General features: G+C 41.0%; 1 protein-coding gene across 1 annotated transcript; it reads right to left on the minus strand.

The window, feature by feature from the left end:
- Nucleotides 1–5,341: 5,341 nt before the first annotated feature.
- On the minus strand, nt 5,342–6,117 carry LOC306979500 (odorant receptor 131-2-like; the record flags this gene model as incomplete). Its single annotated transcript, XM_079578458.1, has 1 exon — nt 5,342–6,117. The coding sequence occupies exon 1, from the start codon at nt 6,098–6,100 to the stop codon at nt 5,342–5,344; it is 759 nt and encodes a 252-aa protein (XP_079434584.1). The 5' UTR covers nt 6,101–6,117.
- Between the last annotated feature and the right edge of the window lie 12,877 nt (nt 6,118–18,994).

Raw genomic sequence — 18,994 nt, forward strand, 5'->3', positions numbered from 1 at the left:
CGTAGGTGCCCCTAAAATTGAAAAAGTGCAGTTAAAGCTTACATAGAAAATTTGAACGGGAATCACATAAGTTTAAGTAAAGGTTGTGAATTTAATCTAAAGACTGAGCACAGTTATACATAAAAAGTCATACCTACAGAGTGCACTGAAATGGAAGATCTGGGTTCTCGTGTCTCGGTCTTGGTCCCCTGATGTTGGAACACACAACAGAGCAAGTGTCCACATGGAAGATCATTTATAGGATTTGATTAGTGACGTGCTGGCAGAGGAGGCGGGGGAGACAGTGGCTTGTATGAGTCATATTTTTTTCGTATATACTTTTTCTGTGTTTTACATGCTGTCATAATGTGTTTTAGTTATTCTGGAAGCAAGTCAGCAAAATGTGTAGAGTTGGTGATCATTTTGGCCGAAGAGACGACAGATCTGTAGTTAATCCAAATCAACTTTATTTATAAAGCACAACAACAACACAGTTGACAAAAATACTGTACGCAAGTTCTATACAAATATATTATAAAACAGTCACAATAGTACAAATGTCAGCTCTCAGCCAGATTTGACCGCCAAAGAGGAAAAGGGGAGTTTCAAGATTTAAAAACAAAGTGAATTGGCTTGTTTGATATACAGAGGAAGTTTGTTCCACAATCCTGGAGCTGTCACTGAAAATGCATGGGCTTCTAGCTTCATGCATGCATGAGCCTGCATGATTTCAAGCAGGCTGAAAGGAATAAGATAAGATAAGATGATACTTTATTGATCTCACAGATGGAGAAATACCAGGAGTACTTTGGCATCCGCACAGTAAAGTGAAGATTACTGCGCGGATTTCGAACTACTCCTGGTATTATTACGCCTTACAATATAGTTCCCCCTTTTATCCGCTTAGAAAATCCACATTGTTTAATTTTGTGTCATTATACTTTGTAGTGGAACACTTCACGTAACCATATTTAAATAGGGAAAACGTGGAAGAGCTTGGTAGCTTCTATCTTGACCTGTTTTGGAGCTATAGAGGAGAGAGGGAGAGGCTAAATGCTAACGCCGTCTGCGCTGTGTTTACGTGACTGAAGGCACGGGGGAAGATCAGACAGGTCCTAAAGAACTCGTCAAAGCTAAGGTAAGAACATATCTCAGTATGTAAAAACGGTGGCCTATTCCTTTAATGTTGTTGCTATTTTACATATCAAGCAGTAAAACATGTTAATTTTGTCTGAATAAAATGTTGTCTTTGTTTATCTGAAATTGAAATGTAGGGATTCGATTAAAGCCAAATGGGAAAAAATTGTGCCAAACATTGGCCTCTAATGCAGCGCCCAAACACAAGAGGGCGGTGTTTGCTAAAATTGCAATTGCCGTGGCCTGTAAAACTCAAGTGCATTTAAAATGTAACACATTATTTTACAGCTGATTTTTTTGTTTTTTGTTTTTAATTAGACTTAAAGAAACAGGCCACCATTTTTACACACTGAGATATGTTCTTACCTGAGCTTACGCGAGTTGAAACGTACGTGTCTGGTCAAAGATAGACCAAAGATGTTGTTAGCATTTGGCCTCTCCCAATGTATTCCTATGGCTCAAAACGGGGTGAAGTTAGAAGCGACCAAGCTCTTCCATGGGCACAAAGACCAGACAGGTTTGTATCAACTCGTCTCAGCTCAGGTGAGAACATATCTCAGTATGGAAAAACAGTGGCCTGTTCCTTTAAAAAGAAAATAAGAAGTGCTTAAACAGGGACGACCTGGTTGTAAACTTAAAACGTATCTATTTTAATGCCTTTAGTTAACTGTTTTAATGTATTTATATGTTTGTAAATTTTTTTTAACATGTTTCCTCAAGAATTGTATTATCGTTTTTTAGTTATTTATTTTTAATAGTCTAAATTTTCAGGACAGCCTGTAAGAGCTTTTATTTCTAAGGTTGTTGCCTTGTTTGTAACTGTTTGTCATGGTTGGAGGTGGTGTGAAGAAAATAAAAACCCAAAATGCAGGACTGCAACAAAACTGGTGATGTTTAATGACGGACGAAAACTAAAATAACAAAATCCAGAAGTAACCAAAAACTCAAACAAACCGGGGCTGATGTAGACACAGAACCAAACCAAAACAGGGGACAGAACATAAATAGACAGAACCATGACACTGTTTTGTTGTGAAGCACTTTGCGCTGCGTTGTGGATGTATGAAAAGTGCTATGTCAATAAAGTTTGACTGATTCAAATTGCTGGGACAGGTTATTACATTCATGAGTCTGATACAGAGATATTGGGGTTCTTTTTTGTTCATTAGCCTGATGGCGGGGGGGGAACAACTGTTCTTTTGGTGGGAGGTACAGGTCCAAATGGGCCTCCTGCCTGAGGGGAGAGGGTGTCCAGGGTGAGAAGGGTCAGCTGTGATCAGACCTACACCGCTCCGGGTCCTGGGGGTGAACATGTCCTTGAGAGGTGGGAGCCTACAGCCAATCACAATGTGCTGCAGTCCACACTTGTCCCACGCGGTGGCCCCCTCGTACCACGTGGTGAAGAAGGAGCCTTGGGAAACATGAAATATTATCTGCCCACATCCAAAGCCAAATTGCCTTAAAAAACATTTGGAACTTCCGGAATAGATTTGGCTCTGGACGAACAGAGAAGACATCATATTACTGTGCAAAAAACAAAGGAAAACAAAAAATTGGAACATTTGACAAGACCAAACAGAAAATTCAACAAAAATGTGACAAAAATTCAACAAAAAGTAACAAAAAGCTCAACCAAAAAGTGACAAAAATTCAACAAAAATGTGACTAAAATGAAAAAGAAAATATAAAAAAACATACAAAAGGTGACACAACACAGCAACAGCGCGAGGAAAAAGGTCAGTTTTGTGGGTCTTAGCTTTCAAATGAGGTGTCACACAGCCAAAAGAGGACAGAATGCATTTGGTTTAGGCGGGTGGTAAGAGGTTAAAATATGTATTTGTGGAAATGTCACAATTACGCTAATTTGGGCCAGGCTGGTCAGAGTCCGGGGCTGTTTTACTGTCCCAGTCCGCCCCTGGCTACTGCATACCTGGACAAGTAACATGTTCGGGGTCTCCGTACGGGTCGTTTGGGGAGCACCATGCATCGTCGCCCTGGTAGGTCAATGGCCTCATAGCTACATCTGACGAATCTGTATCTGTGCTAATGTAAATTTCCCATTCTTAGGGTCCTGTCAGCGTTACACACCACCTCTTCTTCTACGCTCTATAGTTAAACTCTATAGTATGGAGTCTATACCATTTACCTGTACACCTTTCGCTATATTTTCTTATTTTTTTCAACAAATATTCTGCTTTGTCCATATAAATCACAGGCATCAGCAGAAATGCTTTACAGCAGTTTATTTAAGATTGTTCATTATATAATGATGATGATAATTATTAATATATAATATATAATAATATTAGAAAAAAATATTAGAAATATTACTGGATATGACACGCATTATGACATACGAGACCCTTCAGCCAATCAGAGCGCAGGCTCACCTGCCCAGACGCCCTCTGGCTGATACACGTGTTTTCATTGGACGGAGCGAGTGTCCGCCAAATCTAGTTCAAAAACCCGCAAGCTAAACACAGCTGTAATGTTTTATATTTTTTATCCTTAAATGACGAAACTGCGGAGAAATTAACAACAGTTTAATTACATTGGCTACAATGACATTTGGCTCCACGTTCTCCAGAGGAACTCTGAAAGATACGCGGGACTTTGTGGAGAACAGCAGCGGAGCCAAGGACCGACATTTCCGGGGTGACGAGAGGCGTTTCCCCCCATCAAACGCACTGGAACCCGGCGCAGATCCGAGGCTCGCCGCGGTCACCGGACAACCGGACGTACGGGTGACACGGAGTCTGACAACACGAGGATGTTTTAGGACAGAGATGAAAGTGGACAGAAGAGCTTATGGAGTTGGCAGTGACGCATGTGGAGGAGAAGACACAAAGACATCAATGGTAAGGAATGCTTTGGTGTCGCTGTTGTTGTGAGTAAAATGGCGATAACCGAGCTCACTAATGTAATATGAGTGATGATTTGTGCCGCTGCTGCGGTTGGGGAGGTGTGATGCTTAATAGCGCAGTGCGCGCTTGGAGAGCCTTTGGCACCGCTGGACGTTCAGTTCCTCCACAGGTGTGGCGGGGCTGAAGATCTGGGACTCCTATTTGGGTAATTTTTCAAGTTTGTGATTTATTTCTTTGCGTTTGAGTTTTGGAATCGTCATGCAATTAGTCAGTTACACGTACATACATACGTACAATAAAGTCGTTTCTGAATCTGGTTAAATGTAATGTACATACACTCAATGGGAGCTTGGGGGCGCTGCTCTAGCAAAATCTTTTTGCTTTGTCTCGGCACTTCCGTTGTGCAGACGCTTCCTTCATTTAAAGAGGGGGTATTATGCTTTTTTCAATCACATAGCACCAGTCTATATCACACTACAATGATGACCAAGCCTTCTGTTGGTCTGTAAATGCAGTAAATTAGAAAATGTATAAAATTGCGCAGTTAATGTCTTGAAATAGGCCTCTGTCTCTTTAAGAACCTCTGAGCCTTTCCGACACGCCCCCTCCACACGCTGTCTGTGGCATCAGTGGGGAGGGGGTTCTGCTGAGGAGCAGTGGTTGGTTACTCGGCTGGTGACGAAAGCTCGGAGGCGTCTCCAGGAGGGGGGGGGGGGGCGTTCCTAGGAGGACTCAGCCAAACCCATCCCTAAAATGGCCGCCATCAGAGTTTTTACAGATTACTCAAAAATACGTGAATGTGCCAAGGCAACACTTCAGGCATGTTTTTAATGAGGGAATGACATGATAACATGATGTAAAGCTTGAAAAAGTCCATTTTGCATAATACCCCCCCTTTAAACGGAGAACGAGGGAAAATATTCTCCGCTCAAATCTGATGTTTAGTCGATTGATTTGTGTAAAATGGCCAATGTTCATTTGCACCAACACGTCAACACTGCACCGTTTCTCTGCGCGGCCTGAAAAATGGCAGGATCTGGACTTTCTCCAGCCCCATCTTGACAGATAGGCAAAAGGGGCGGACACAATTCATGGTGGCCCCCACACGAACTTCCGGAATAAGGTGAATAGTGCAAACTGCTTATACTAGTGAGACATAAAGACATGATTTTTTTGTGTTAAATAAATGAGATTTTTTTTTTCATCATTGCTAAGATAGAAAGAGGCCTCTGAAAGTTTTATTTGTATCCCAGCACTCATTTCAACTTCTTTTTAAAAGCAACAAAGACACACTGCAAAGACTTGTATTATATTCCTTGTGGAAATAATCAGACAGTTAAATAATTTTGCAGAAGAATTTATTAATGTATTGCCTTTGCACAAATCAAATGTTGTTTGAGATATTTCCTAAAAGTGTTATCTCTGAGCCCATAAACCAGTGGACTGATGAGGCGCGGTATAACATTGACTAATATTCCCAAAGCAAAACGAATTGCATGAACACTCTCTGGAAACAAAGACACGAGTCCGTAGTATATAGCGAAATACACGTAACTAAGCATCGAGAGCATGAGCTGGAAACTATGAAGTAGGACAGTATTTCTGGCTTTTCTGGAATGTGCCGAAGCTGACTTTGCTGTAAAGACGATCCTCACATACGCGTAGAATAGAGTTAGCCACACAATGACCATTAGCAATGCGTTGAAGATGGTGTCCTTCTCTGCCACCTGTGAATGCCTGAAAATATACGGCCTCGCACAAAAGACCCGAGAGTGAAAAAAGTCAAGAGGCTCCTTTACCAAAGCAATGAATACATCCGGAAGCAGATACAGCGCGCTGATCAGCCAAATAAAGGAAATGACAATGTAGGTTTTCTTCACTGTGCAGATCTGAGCGTGTCTGAGGGGGAAGCACACTGCAACGTAGCACTCAATGGCCATGATGGCGAGAGTCATCGGGTTGCCTAGATTTGCCGCAAAACCGATCAAAATCAGAATCATGCACAGAGAGACGTTGATCGTGAAAACTGCGGCGCTCAAGACATAAAAGAGGGTCAGAAGCGTCAACAGGATGATGTCATTGATGACCAAGTGGATGTAGAGGATGTAGCGAGAATTCATTTTGAAAATCTGTGCGGAGAAAAGAAAAAGAGAATAAGTTAAAGGTGCACGTGTGAACTTCTCTGTTGTGAGATCAATAAAGTTCAATATTATCGTATCATTTTTGTTCAGAAATGGAATGACAGGCCAAATACTAGGGATGTTAGCATGGATTTAGCTTCGTAGCGTTTTATTACGGAATTAAACGAAGCCGAAGGAGAACGTAATACAGCAGCTCATGTGAAAACATGTCTCGCTACTGCACTACTACGACAAGCTGGTTTCATTACTAAGTTTCCAAGAGTCTGTTTTCCGTTCAAAGTTACATAATCACTATAAAACACCACAGTCACAAGCACATTAACGAAAAGCATTTAGATAGATAGAATGTATTTGATCTAACGAAGGTGGACTAGTTTACTGAAAAGTTGCTTCCAAAGTTGTAAAAAAAATATCGCAGTAATCGTCTAATACTTCAATATCGGGATATATGGTATCGTATCGCCTGAGACAAGGCGATTCACACCCCTACCAAATACTATTCTCGAGAAAGATCGCTGTTATGTATTATTACTCTTGAAGAGGTCAACAGGTTGTGACAAATAATTATGGGGAAATTGCATTTTGCTATTTGTGGGCAGATTGCACCTAATTTACCTAAAATTGTATTGTATGTATTGTATTCCGACTTAAGAGAAATAAATGAATGCTGTTGAGTCACTTGCTACTCGTGTGAATCAGCAGCGATAATAAATAATTCTTGAATTTTGAAAGAAATGACCATGAATACATAAAAAAAGACGACTAAAACAAATCTAAAGGGAAGCACCACACACTTTTGCAATTATTTATTGTTGACAATTAAAAACCATGGTATATATACTTTTTTTTTTAGTTGTGGAAAGAAATGAGTTTTGTCTTTCTTCAGTATATTGTAATCTTATACATTTATGGAAACCACAACTCTTATAAAACATTTGTATTCATGAACTTGCAGTCTACTTTTCTGGCATTTCTGTGAAAATGACCCTGCAAGTTGTGAAATGTGCCTATAAACCCGTCTCAGTAAAGAATTAGAGCACTACAAATATTGTATTTATAGCTTATGTCTCTTTCCCTCTGAAACAAATATTGGCTTAACCTCTAAACCCCCACATGAACTGAGCATATTTTCTCCAGTTTGGCATGACCCAAATCTAGAAGCAAAAAGTGTGCCGGAAAAGCAACAATAAAACAATTTAACGGCAATGACGGCACTTCGGACCCGAGACAGTGCAGGATTTTGGAGGCAGTTGTGGTGAACAGGTCTGGGATCATTCTACACAGTAGGACATGGCTGGAACATGTAGGGGGAGGAAGATACTTCATTTTTTAAACTCTGTATAGTCTCTTCCAGAGTGACCAAAAAAATCAGACAAAAAGTGACTAAAATGAGATGAAAAAGTGACAAAAAGCAAAAAAAAGAAGTCAAAAAAGTCACAGAAACACTTTCAAAATGTGTCAACGCAGCAAAAGAATGAAATGACAAAGATGTGCTCTAAAAGCAACAAAAAATCAAATAGAAGACCACAAAAGAGCGACAAAAATGCGATGAAAAGGTGACCATAACACGGCCAACATTTAAAAATTAAAAAAGCGACAGAAAAGAGGTGACAACGTGAGAAAAAGGTTTTGTAAGTCTTAGCTTTCAAATGAGGCGTTGCACTGTTGCTCTCCAGTTGAGAAGCTTTAAGATTTGGGTATAGCTGAACTACAAAAAATGTGCTGGGTTAAGGCGGGGGTTAAGGGTTTAAAATGCAATGTCTACTCTGTCAGCAGAAATGAACTCATTTATTATTAAAGTAAGTATTGAACATGTGGGGCCGTGGAAAGTGACTTGAAGCAACAACATTATAATGCCAGGGTTTAGGAGACAATCCCCAACAAATACTAATCAGGCTCCACATTTGTACATTTTCTGTTCAGTTGGTTTCATTTAATAACATTTTATCAGATTCCGCCCTCTTGAGATTGTGACCTAAAATTGTGCTTCAAGAAATGTAATGCAATCCAAGCAATAAACATTTCAAGGCATTGTTGTTCTGGAATGTTCAAAAACCTGAAAACATGTCGAAAGCACAAAAAGGCAAAGTGGCCCTGGAATAATGGCCACTACATAAGATGCGTTTTGGGGGTACCATTATATATCTTTCATTTTTCACCACAGGTTTAGACAAATAATTAAACGTTAAAGATGCGTACCTCGTGTTTTGAAAAGGTGAGCACCAGTGTAGCATTTATGTAGTTGATGGAGATACAGAGAGAAAAAAGAATCACATTCCTTAGTACCACATTAGCCTTCACATCGTCCGGTGCCAAAGTTGGAGTTGAGTTATTGCCTGAAAGGTTCATGGAAAATGTCCTTCAAATAAAAAAATATGTGTTAATATTTACTTCTTTTAACTTCTAAAAAAAATACAACAAATTATCCAATCAAATGTTTACAATTCAGGATTAGAATCAAAACTGAAACACAAACTCCATATTGTTCCGCTGTTCACAATGTTAAAGCAACAGCCCTCTCTCTCTTAGACACAGTAGAAAGAGTTGTCTCACCTGTTGCACGGCCAAACACAGTCAGGCGTCTGACTGGTGAAGTTATTTATAGGGTTTAATGAACATGCCATGGGATCAGTGATCACATGATTTAGCAAAAAAAAAAAAAGACAACAACATATGGTCAACTCTTTATCTTAGAGCTTGTAGTTGTGATGAATAATCTAATTTCATCTTTTTGTATATTACAGGTGCATTATGGAACGTTTTATGGGGAAGAAGTATGTATTACAGCTATATCACTGTTCAGTTCACAGTGCAGGTCCCACAGTTTGGTGCAAGTGTGATTTCAATAAGTTGGTTTTGAAATAGAATAGCCTAAATGTTCGGGCATTAGTATTAGGCACTATTCATAATCTCAGTGTAAAATTGGCAATGATTTCTAATTAGTCAAAGCTGCTTTATAATAAAATGCTTTGCGGTTAGTGCTGATGACACACATGCTTTGGGTGCGCCCATACATGCATGGCATGCGCCGCACTGTTACACCCCTATTATATATTTGTGTATTTGCCCTCTTTCATGACCCAACAGCTGTATGAGTGGCCTCTATAACACTCCAGGGTCAATTGTTTTGGGGATTCTGGCTTTGCAATCGAGTGAGGGACGGATGGAGCGTGAGATCGACAGACGGATCGGTGCGGCGTCAGCAGTGATGCGGTCGCTGTATCGGTCTGTCGTGGTGAAGAGGGAGCTGAGTCGGGAGGCAAAGCTCTCGATTTACCGATCGATCTACGTTCCCACCCTCACCTATGGTCATGAGATTTGCGTGACGGATTGACAGTTTGTTATTCTTTTTGTTGTTATTTTTATTATGATTGTTAAGTTCTTTTTAGGGGTGCCAGTCAGGTTTCCCTCCTGACGTATAGGATAAAAGGGTTTGTTATAATCGGTGAGTTTTCCTTACAATGCTGCAATGCTACAATCCTCACAAGGGCATGTGCTACATGGCATAAACCCTTTTGTATATATGACATATGATGAACACCACCAACACAGACAGAACATGTGTGTTATGCAAATGTGTATTATACATAAATACTGATCTCCAAATATATCACAAGTGTTCAGAAATAAATCCCCACTCAAAAGGGAAACAGTCCAAAGGAGCCAGAAAGTGCCCCCCAATTTTCTCCGCTCCACAGCGTATCTAAATAAACAAAAATGCGCGAGCACTAAGTGACGTCACACTGACGTAATGCGGAAGTGCGGTCTAGCCAGCACCAGAGTGATGGACAATCTAGAGTCCCAGCGGACCTGTACGTACGGTGCGTGGAATGACGTCACCGACGTACGTAGCAACCAGGAAGCGGTAGGTCCGGTTCAGCAAAGATTGGTTTGTGGAAGAATTGACCACACTCGTTGGGAGTGTGCTTAAGTGTTTCTTTGCTACCCCTCAGGATCCGAGGCTGCTACTTCCCTGTCCCGCAAAGGTATGCCATTTTATTAGAGTGAACCCAGGAGGCTTAACCGGCGGCGGGGACAGGGGGAGCGAATGGGAGAAGGGGTAGAAATGGGCGTTGTGTGTGAGGTCAGAGAGGGAGGCTGGACAGGGGAGTAAACCGGGTGTGGTGAAGGCGAGGGTATAGGTGACTGACCATGCACAGACGGGTGCCTGGTTGTCACATTTGGGTAATGACCGAAAGGACAAGATCGCGAATACAAGCGGCCGAAATGAGTTTCCTTCGCAGGGTGGCTGGGCGCACCCTCCGAGATCGGGTGAGGAGCTCAGTTACCCGGGAGGAGCTCGGAGTAGAGTCGCTGCTCCTTCACGTCGAAAGGAGCCAGCTGAGGTGGCTCGGGCATCTGTTCCGGATGCCTCCTGGTCGCCTCCCGCGGGAGGTGTTCCAGGCATGTCCTAGTGGGAAGAGGCCTCGTGGAAGGCCCAGGACACGGTGGTGGGACTATGTCTCCGAGCTGGCCTGGTGTCGCCTCGGGGTCAGAACAGCTGGAGGAGGTGTGTGTGGATCGGGAAGTTTGGGCATCTCTGCTGAGACTGCTGCCCCCACGACCCGGCCCCGGATAAAGCGGAAGAAAATGGATGGATGGATGGATGGATGGGCTTTGCAATCATCCTCTACCTCAGCAAGACAGTTGGCCATAGACCCCTCATTAATTTTCCTGCAACAACAAGTATATGTGACCCATACCAGAGGTGTGGATGGTCGCTGTTTGACGCGGTGAGTTTACGTGTGAATGGGGGACACCTTAGGAGCACTGCGACTTTACTGTGTGGACGTCGATGTGCTCCTATGGTTTTAGTACCCATTTTTATCCACTTAGAAAATTGACATGTTTAATTTTGTGTATCTAGGCTTGGATCATGTAACTTTTCACTATTTAAATAGGGAAAACGTGGAACAGCTTGGTAGCTTCTAACTTCACCCCCAGTTTGGAGCTATACCTATGTTGGGAGAGGCTAAATGCTAACAAGCTCTTTTGTCTACTTGCATGACTGAGCGCACGCCCAAAGACCAGAGAGTTACGCATCAACTCGCTTAGGCTAAGGTATGAACATATCTCAGTATGTAAAAACGGTGGCCTATTCCTTTAATAACTGTGGAATAACGGTTAGAATTCACTTATTTATCTTAATCAACAAACAAGTAGAATATTCTAAAGTTGATTCCCTCCCATGCACTCCCTTGATCACAGACATAAACAAGTGAGCGGGAAAAGCAGTCTCAGGATCACAGGTCATGTGTTTACCTTTTACTCCAAAAGTAACTCTATGGCTTTAAAAACTTGAAGAATTCATCACCAACACAACAGGAACAAACCTACAGGGCTACTGTGCTCCCAAAACGTGAAGCCTAAATATATCCATCAAGTTCTGCAAAAGCAAAAGGCAAGGCATTGGCAAGTTTATTTGTGGCCAAAATCGGTGCAATTAAATACAGAATATGCATAATTTGATTCATTACATTAAAGTAAATAGTGCAAATGGGGCGACAGTGGCACAGATGGTGGAGAGGGTCGTCTCATGATCGGAAGGTCGGGGGTTCGAATCCCACCTCCTGAAAGTGCACATTGTCGTTGTGTCCTTGGGCAAGACACTTCACCCACATTGCCCCCAGTGTCTGCGTACATTGGTGTATGAATGGGTGAGTGGATCCTTGCTGTAAAGCGCTTTGAGTGCCTAATATAAGTGGAAAAGCGCTATATAAGTTGAGACCATTTACCATTTACCATTTACCACAAATACACACAGTTGTCGTATGCACAGCTTAACAGAGTTGTTTTCAGTCTGGATCTGAACAGATTTGAGACCTGTCCTGTCTGATCAGAATTTGCTACATGAAACTGAAATGCAGCCTCATCAAGCTGTATGCAGTGTTTGATGTCTCATGTTTGATGTCTCATCAAACATGAGACATCAAGCTCAAGCTGTGTGGAAATTAGCCGTATAAATATAGTCATGGATACTGTAAAGCCATGCATTAAAGGAATAGGCCACCGTTTTTCCATACTGAGATATGTTCTTTCCTGAGCTTAGATGAGTTGATGCGTACCTGTCTGGTCAAATACGGTTGCATGAGTAGCTACACGATCCAAGTCTCGTCATACAAAATTAAACATGTCAATTTTCTAAGCAGATTAAAAGGGGTGCTATATTGTGAGGCGTAATAACACCTTAGGAGAACTTCAACGTCGGCATTGTACTATCTTCACAATTCTTTAGAAGTGAAGATGCTACTGTGCGGACGTTGAACTGCTAACTCGTGTAACTACTCACGTAATCGTATTTAAATAGGGAAAACGTGGAAGAGCTTGGTCACTTCTGGCTTCACCCCCGTTTGGGTCCACAGGAATATGCTGGGAGAGGCTTTGTGCGTGAACGAGTGAACGCACAAACGCCAGACAGGTACGCATCAACTCGTCTAAACTCAGGTAAGAAGATACAGTATCTCAGTATGGAAAAAACGGAGGCCTATTCCTTTGAATTCCATGTCCACTTAAAAAAAGCAGAGGAAGTAGTATGGTTACATTTTGATTTTGCTGGAACATTTTGCAGAAGAATTTATTAATGTATTGCCTTTGCACAAATCAAATGTTGTTTGAGATATTTCCTAAAAGTGTTATCTCTGAGCCCATAAACCAGTGGACTGATGAGGCGCGGTATAACATTGACCAATATTACCAAAGCAAAACGAATTGCATGAACACTCTCTGGAAACAAAGACACGAGTCCGTAGTATATAGCGAAATACACATAACTAAGCATCGAGAGCATGAGCTGGAAACTATGAAGTAGGACAGTGTTTCTGGCTTTTCTGGAATGTGCCGAAGCTGACTTTGCTGTAAAGACTATCCTCACATACGCGTAGAATAGAGTTAGCCACACAAAGACCATTAGTAATGCGTTGAAGATGGTGTCCTTCTCTGCCACCTGTGAATGCCTGAAAATATACGGCCTCGCACAAAAGACCCGAGAGTGAAAAAAGTCAAGAGGCTCCTTTACCAAAGCAATGAATACATCCGGAAGCAGATACAGCGCGCTGATCAGCCAAATAAAGGAAATGACAATGTAGGTTTTCTTCACTGTGCAGATCTGAGCGTGTCTGAGGGGGAAGCACACGGCAACGTAGCACTCAATGGCCATGATGGCGAGAGTCATCGGGTTGCCTAGATTTGCCGCAAAACCGATCAAAATCAGAATCATGCAGAGAGAGACGTTGATCGTGAAAACTGCGGCGCTCAAGACATAAAAGAGGGTCAGAAGTGTCAACAGGATGATGTCATTGATGACCAAGTGGATGTAGAGGATGTAGCGAGAATTCATTTTGAAAATCTGTGCGGAGAAAAAGCAAAAAAAGGGTTAAAGGTGCACATTCGATAAGAAATGGGATGAGACCAAATACTGTACTATACTCGAGAAAGAAAGAAGTGTTTTTATTATTATTTGGAAGAGGTTAAAAAGATGTGACACTATTGGCTTTTGACTGTTCGGATCGTTTTTCCATTTTTAAGTTCCATTTAAAACTATCTACACCTAATTTACTGTGTATTACGATCTTAAAGGAATAGGCCACCGTTTTTACATACTAAGATATGTTCTTACCTCAGTTTAGACGTGTTAATATATCCCCGTCTGGTCTTTGTCCGTGCGCTCTGTCACGCAAACGGAGCACATACGCAGCCTCTCCCACATGTCATATAGCTCCAAAAAAGCTCACGATAGAAGCTACCAAGCTCTTCCACGTGTTCCCTATTTAAATAAAGTTACGTGAAGTGTTTTCATGCGAAGTATATTTACCCAGAAATGTAGCATGTCGATTTTATAAGCAAATAAAAAGGGGGACTATATTGTGAGGCGTAATGATACGAGGAGTAAAACGTCCGCGCAGTAACTCCTAAAGGTTATTGACGGAAGTGAGCGGGGGAAGTCTTTAGGAGTTACTACGCGGACGCTGTGCTCCTCGTATCATTACGCCTCACAATATAGTCCCCCTTTTTATTTGCTTATAAAATCGACATGCTACATTTCTGGGTAAATATACTTCGCATGAAAACACTTCACGTAACTTTATTTAAATAGGGAACACGTGGAAGAGCTTGGTAGCTTCTATCGTGAGCTTTTTCGGAGCTATGTGACATGTGGGAGAGGCTGCGTATGTGCTCCGTTTGCGTGACAGAGCGCGCGGACAAAGACCAGACGGGGATATATTAACACGTCTAAAGTGAGGTAAGAGCATATCTTAGTATGTAAAAACGGTGGCCTATTCCTTTAAGAGAAATGAGAAAATGTTGAAATGATCAAATCCTTAGCAAATAACCACCAAACTGTTTGATTCAAGACTTACCTTTAAAGCCCTATACCTCATTGTTTTATCACAAACAATGAAAGAGGAAGCCACGAGATTAAAATGTCCAAACTCATTCCTCACTTTCCTAACATATTTGTGCCACCCCAATTCTTCAAAGGGACAGGTTTATAGGCTCATTTCACAACTTGCAGAGGCACTTTTTCAATTTTCAAATTCAGTTGTTTCATAACCATGCACAGTGTTTTTTAGACAAAACTAATTTCGTTCCAGGTATGGTGCCTGTATTAGTCAAAGGTATGAAAGCTGTGAGTTAAATGTTTACCAGATTTTTTTCTAATATTGAAACAGAAATGGTTTTGTCTTTCTCTAGTATATATTGTAATCCCATACACTCATGGAAAAAATAATAAAACTTCAAATCAAATTATAAAACATTTGCATCAGTTTCATGAACTGGCAGGCTAGTTTTCTATGACAGTAACCCTGAAAAGTGCAAGTTGAAATTTGCCTGTAAACCCAAACCTGTTAAGAATTGCGGCGCAACACATGTGTTAGAAAGTTAGAAATGAGTTAGGATTGCAACTTTCATGGCTTGTAATGGAAAAAAGGTTCAGGGCCTTTAACGGCTGGATTACTTTGGGTAAATTCAGCTCGCCCAATATTGTCCGACAAACAGAATGCCATAAGGTTACCTAATTTTGCATTTCAACTAGGGATGTGCTAAAAAAAATCAATACAGCAATATATTGTTGCGGGCTTCTAGACAATACACGTATCGATACGGAAGCCGTAGTATCGATACTTGATCTGGCTCTTTTTAAACGGCGTTAATCCATTGTAATTTGCCGAAACGGGCGCCTTGAAGGCTTTCCCTTATAGTGCAGTACACATTTCCGCCAGCTGTGGCGGTAAACTGCACACGCTGCTAGGAGAAGTGGAGAAGTACAGAGGCCTACGCAAAGCATGAAGATAAACCTCAAGCCAAATTCAAGGAACAATAAGATCCGTGTATAATCAGGCTTTAAAGGCACTCGATAAAAAAACACTTCAACATCATCACTGCAATATCCTGAGTAAGTACAAACTGCTCAGTTTTGACAATCTAATTCTATACAATAATCTAAGAACTATATTCAAAATCACCAATAACGCAGCTCCACCACCACTGAAGAACTTTGTCAGACTTTGTTCTGAGCAAAATACAAGAGCCACTCGATCCACTGCAAATAAAAACTGTGTCATACCAAAAAGATCGTCGGCCTTTGCACAATGTGCCTTCTTGTTTCGCTCCATTAAACAGTGGAACGAACTTCCAGACCGTCTGAAACTGTCTGTGGATTTTAATAGTTTTACTCGAAATTTGAAAATGTACAATTTAGATCATCAGTCGTGTCAACATTAATGAATGTACTGTAAACTATAGAGATTGTTTAGTTTTTTTTTTTGTGTGTACACTTTTAGGAAAAGCAAAGAACGTATTTTATACAGTGATTTTATTGTAGATTGGATTTATAGATTGTAATTGTAATGTTTTATGTTCACACCTGTCCAGGGACTGCGGATGGAAAATAGCTGCTGAGCTAAATCTGGTACAAACCATCTCCTCTTGTAAAGACTAATGGTTCTGTACATTGTCCCCTAAATAATGATAATAATAATAATATTGGAGCACATGTTTTAAAAAGTTTAGGGGGTCAGGAGTTGAAGATGACACATCCAGCATCGCTGCAAATCTCTCTCTCTTCACGTGACAAGATCGAGCCACTACTACTACTAACAACACAGGTTAAAAAAAAAACGAGTTCTCAGTAAGACTTCAAATATACTGTGGGTGAAAAAACAGCAGCTGTAGCTGTTACGTGCACAGATGACACAGAAGACATTAAAACGTCTGTGGAGTGAGAGATGCAAAGTGTCCTGTGTTTGTGCCTCTTTTGTAAGAGGGAGAAAACCATAGTAGTAAAGGCAGCATGATGTCAGAGGTGAGGGTTTTTGTGTTACTAGTAAGTAAGTAAGTAACGTTTATTTATAAAGTGCTTTTCACAAATAAAATCACAGTGCTGTAAAAGAGAATAGGTAACTTTTACTCAAAGCCTGAATAAGGTAGTGAATACTGTTACTATTAAAAATAAATTCAAAGTACCAGGATAAAATAATTGGAATTGAAAATTGAATAATACTTTTAATTTGCATATAGCCTGCTTTATTTTCAGAGAGTAACCTACTGTAGAGAAGCAGCTTTAGCATATCATATGGACAAAAATAATCTTCAAAAACACCAGGACTCATTTATGTTTCCAATTAATCAGACTGAATGAAATAAGGACATATACAGAGGCACATCCTGGTATTTTAATGCCTTTTGCCCACAGCAAAACAACAATTTGGTATATTTATAAGGCTTCTTTACTTAAAGTGTATCGTGATACGTATCGCCTTTAGGGCTCTGTATTGAAATGTATGTGTATCGCGATACGCATTGTATCGTGGCCCCCGTATCGTGATACGTATCGTATCGTGAGGTGGTTGGCAATACCCAGCCCTAGTTTCTACACAAACTCAAAACCTTATGTGGTATGAAGGCACAACCCAAACCGATATTGACATTGGAGAGGAAGAGGTTTATCGTTTGTATCTCCACACAGAAAGGCCCTGTGTGGGAATCGAACCCAGGACCTTCTAGCTAACCGCTGTGCTACCATCATGCCAACTAAAGATGCATCTTAATTTCTACATGGAATTATTTTTGTCGACTACACGTTGGGAATATCATATTTTAAACATCTTTAATTTTTTACCACAGTAGGTACAGAAATAATTAAACGTTAAAGATGCGTACCTCGTGTTTTAAAAAGGTGAGCACCAGTGTAGCATTTATGTAGTTGATGGAGATACAGAGAGAAAAAAGAATCACATTCTTTAGTATATTAGTCTTCAGATCGTCCGGGGCCAAAGTTGGAGTTGAGTTACTGCCTGAAAGATTCATGGAAATTGTCCTTTCAACAAAAAAATAAGTGTTACATATTTTACATGTTAGTAGTCTTACATAAATTAGCAGATTAGTTACAAAACCGAAACATAAAGTCCATATTCTACTGTTCACAATGTTAAAACAAAAGCCTGAAATTACCGCTCGCTCTCCAAGACACAGTAGAAAGAGTTGTCTCACCTGTGGCACGGCCAAACACAGTCAGGCGTCTGACTGATCAAGTCATTTATAGGGTTTAATGAACATGCCTTGGGATCAGTGATCACATGTTCCGCCCCCCCAAAAAAACAAAAACAAAACTTGTGGTCAACTCTCTTTCTTGCACAGTCATAGCCCTTGTCGTTGTAATGAATTATTTAATTTAATCTTTTTATATATTATTGGGAGGAGGCCTCGTGGAAGACCCAGGACACGCTGGAGGGTCTATGTCTCTGTGCTGGCCTGGTGTCATCTCGGTGGTGAGATCTTGATGGTGTCATGTGACAGATTGAGGCTGTGTCAGGAACATCTAAAGATACTGTAAATATTACAAAATAAAGTACCTGATTTAATAAAACACACAATGAGATATTTCTGCCAATTGCCTTTTGTGCAAGTACCAATAACCCAATCCAGTAATGTGTATCCAAATCAGGTTGGGTATGTCAGAATTTTGATTTGATTATTCTTTCTTAAACAGACTAGATGCAAGTTGGTCATTTTATACTCACTACTGCCACCTCCGGTCTTATGCGTAACTGCAGCTTCTATATTAAGCTTGTGCATGACGGCACTTCGGACCCAAATTAACACCTTTTTGAGTGACAGTGCAGGATTTTAGAGGCAGTTGTGGTGAACAGGTCTGTGCTCATTCTACACATTATCAATCAATCAAAACTTTATTTATAAAGCGCTTTTCATACACGTGCTTCACAGAAAGTGCTTCACAGATTAAAAGCAGTTCCCGCCCACCCAACCACCCACTCTTCCAAACAGACAACAACACTGCTCACTCCACCCCCCTCCCTATAGCCACACACACACACACACTGAACACGTCTGCACCGGGAGCGGTACATCAGCCACAGGGCACCACCACCGGACACCCAGTGGAGGTGCAGCAGAAACATCACACCTCCATCCGGGCACCCAGAGGACAGCGCCCACACAGCCACAGCCGACCACCGCTCCCGGGGCAGAGGGCTCCCTCAGAGGAAACACTGGAAATTCTAAAAATGCAATATGCAAATAACAACATTAGAATAATAAAAACATATATATATAAAATATAAAACTAGCTAAAAACTAGTATAATAAGAGAATTCTAAACATAAATAATAATAAAAATAACTGAATAAATGATTTATTGACCTTTATTTAACCAGGATAGTCCCACTGAGATTAATAATCTCTTTTTCAGGGGAGTCCTGGCCCCAGAGGGGAATCTATTATACATGTTTTTAGTAGGGGAAACCGGAGTACCTGGAGGAAACCTACGCAAACACGGGGAGAGCCTGCACAACTCCACACAGGCCCCGTCCAGATGGGAATCGAACCCAGGACCTTGTAGCTGTGAGGCGTGAG

The sequence above is a fragment of the Gobius niger genome (genome assembly GCF_951799975.1).
Source record: "Gobius niger genome assembly, chromosome: 20".
NCBI classification, from domain to species: Eukaryota; Metazoa; Chordata; class Actinopteri; order Gobiiformes; family Gobiidae; genus Gobius; species Gobius niger.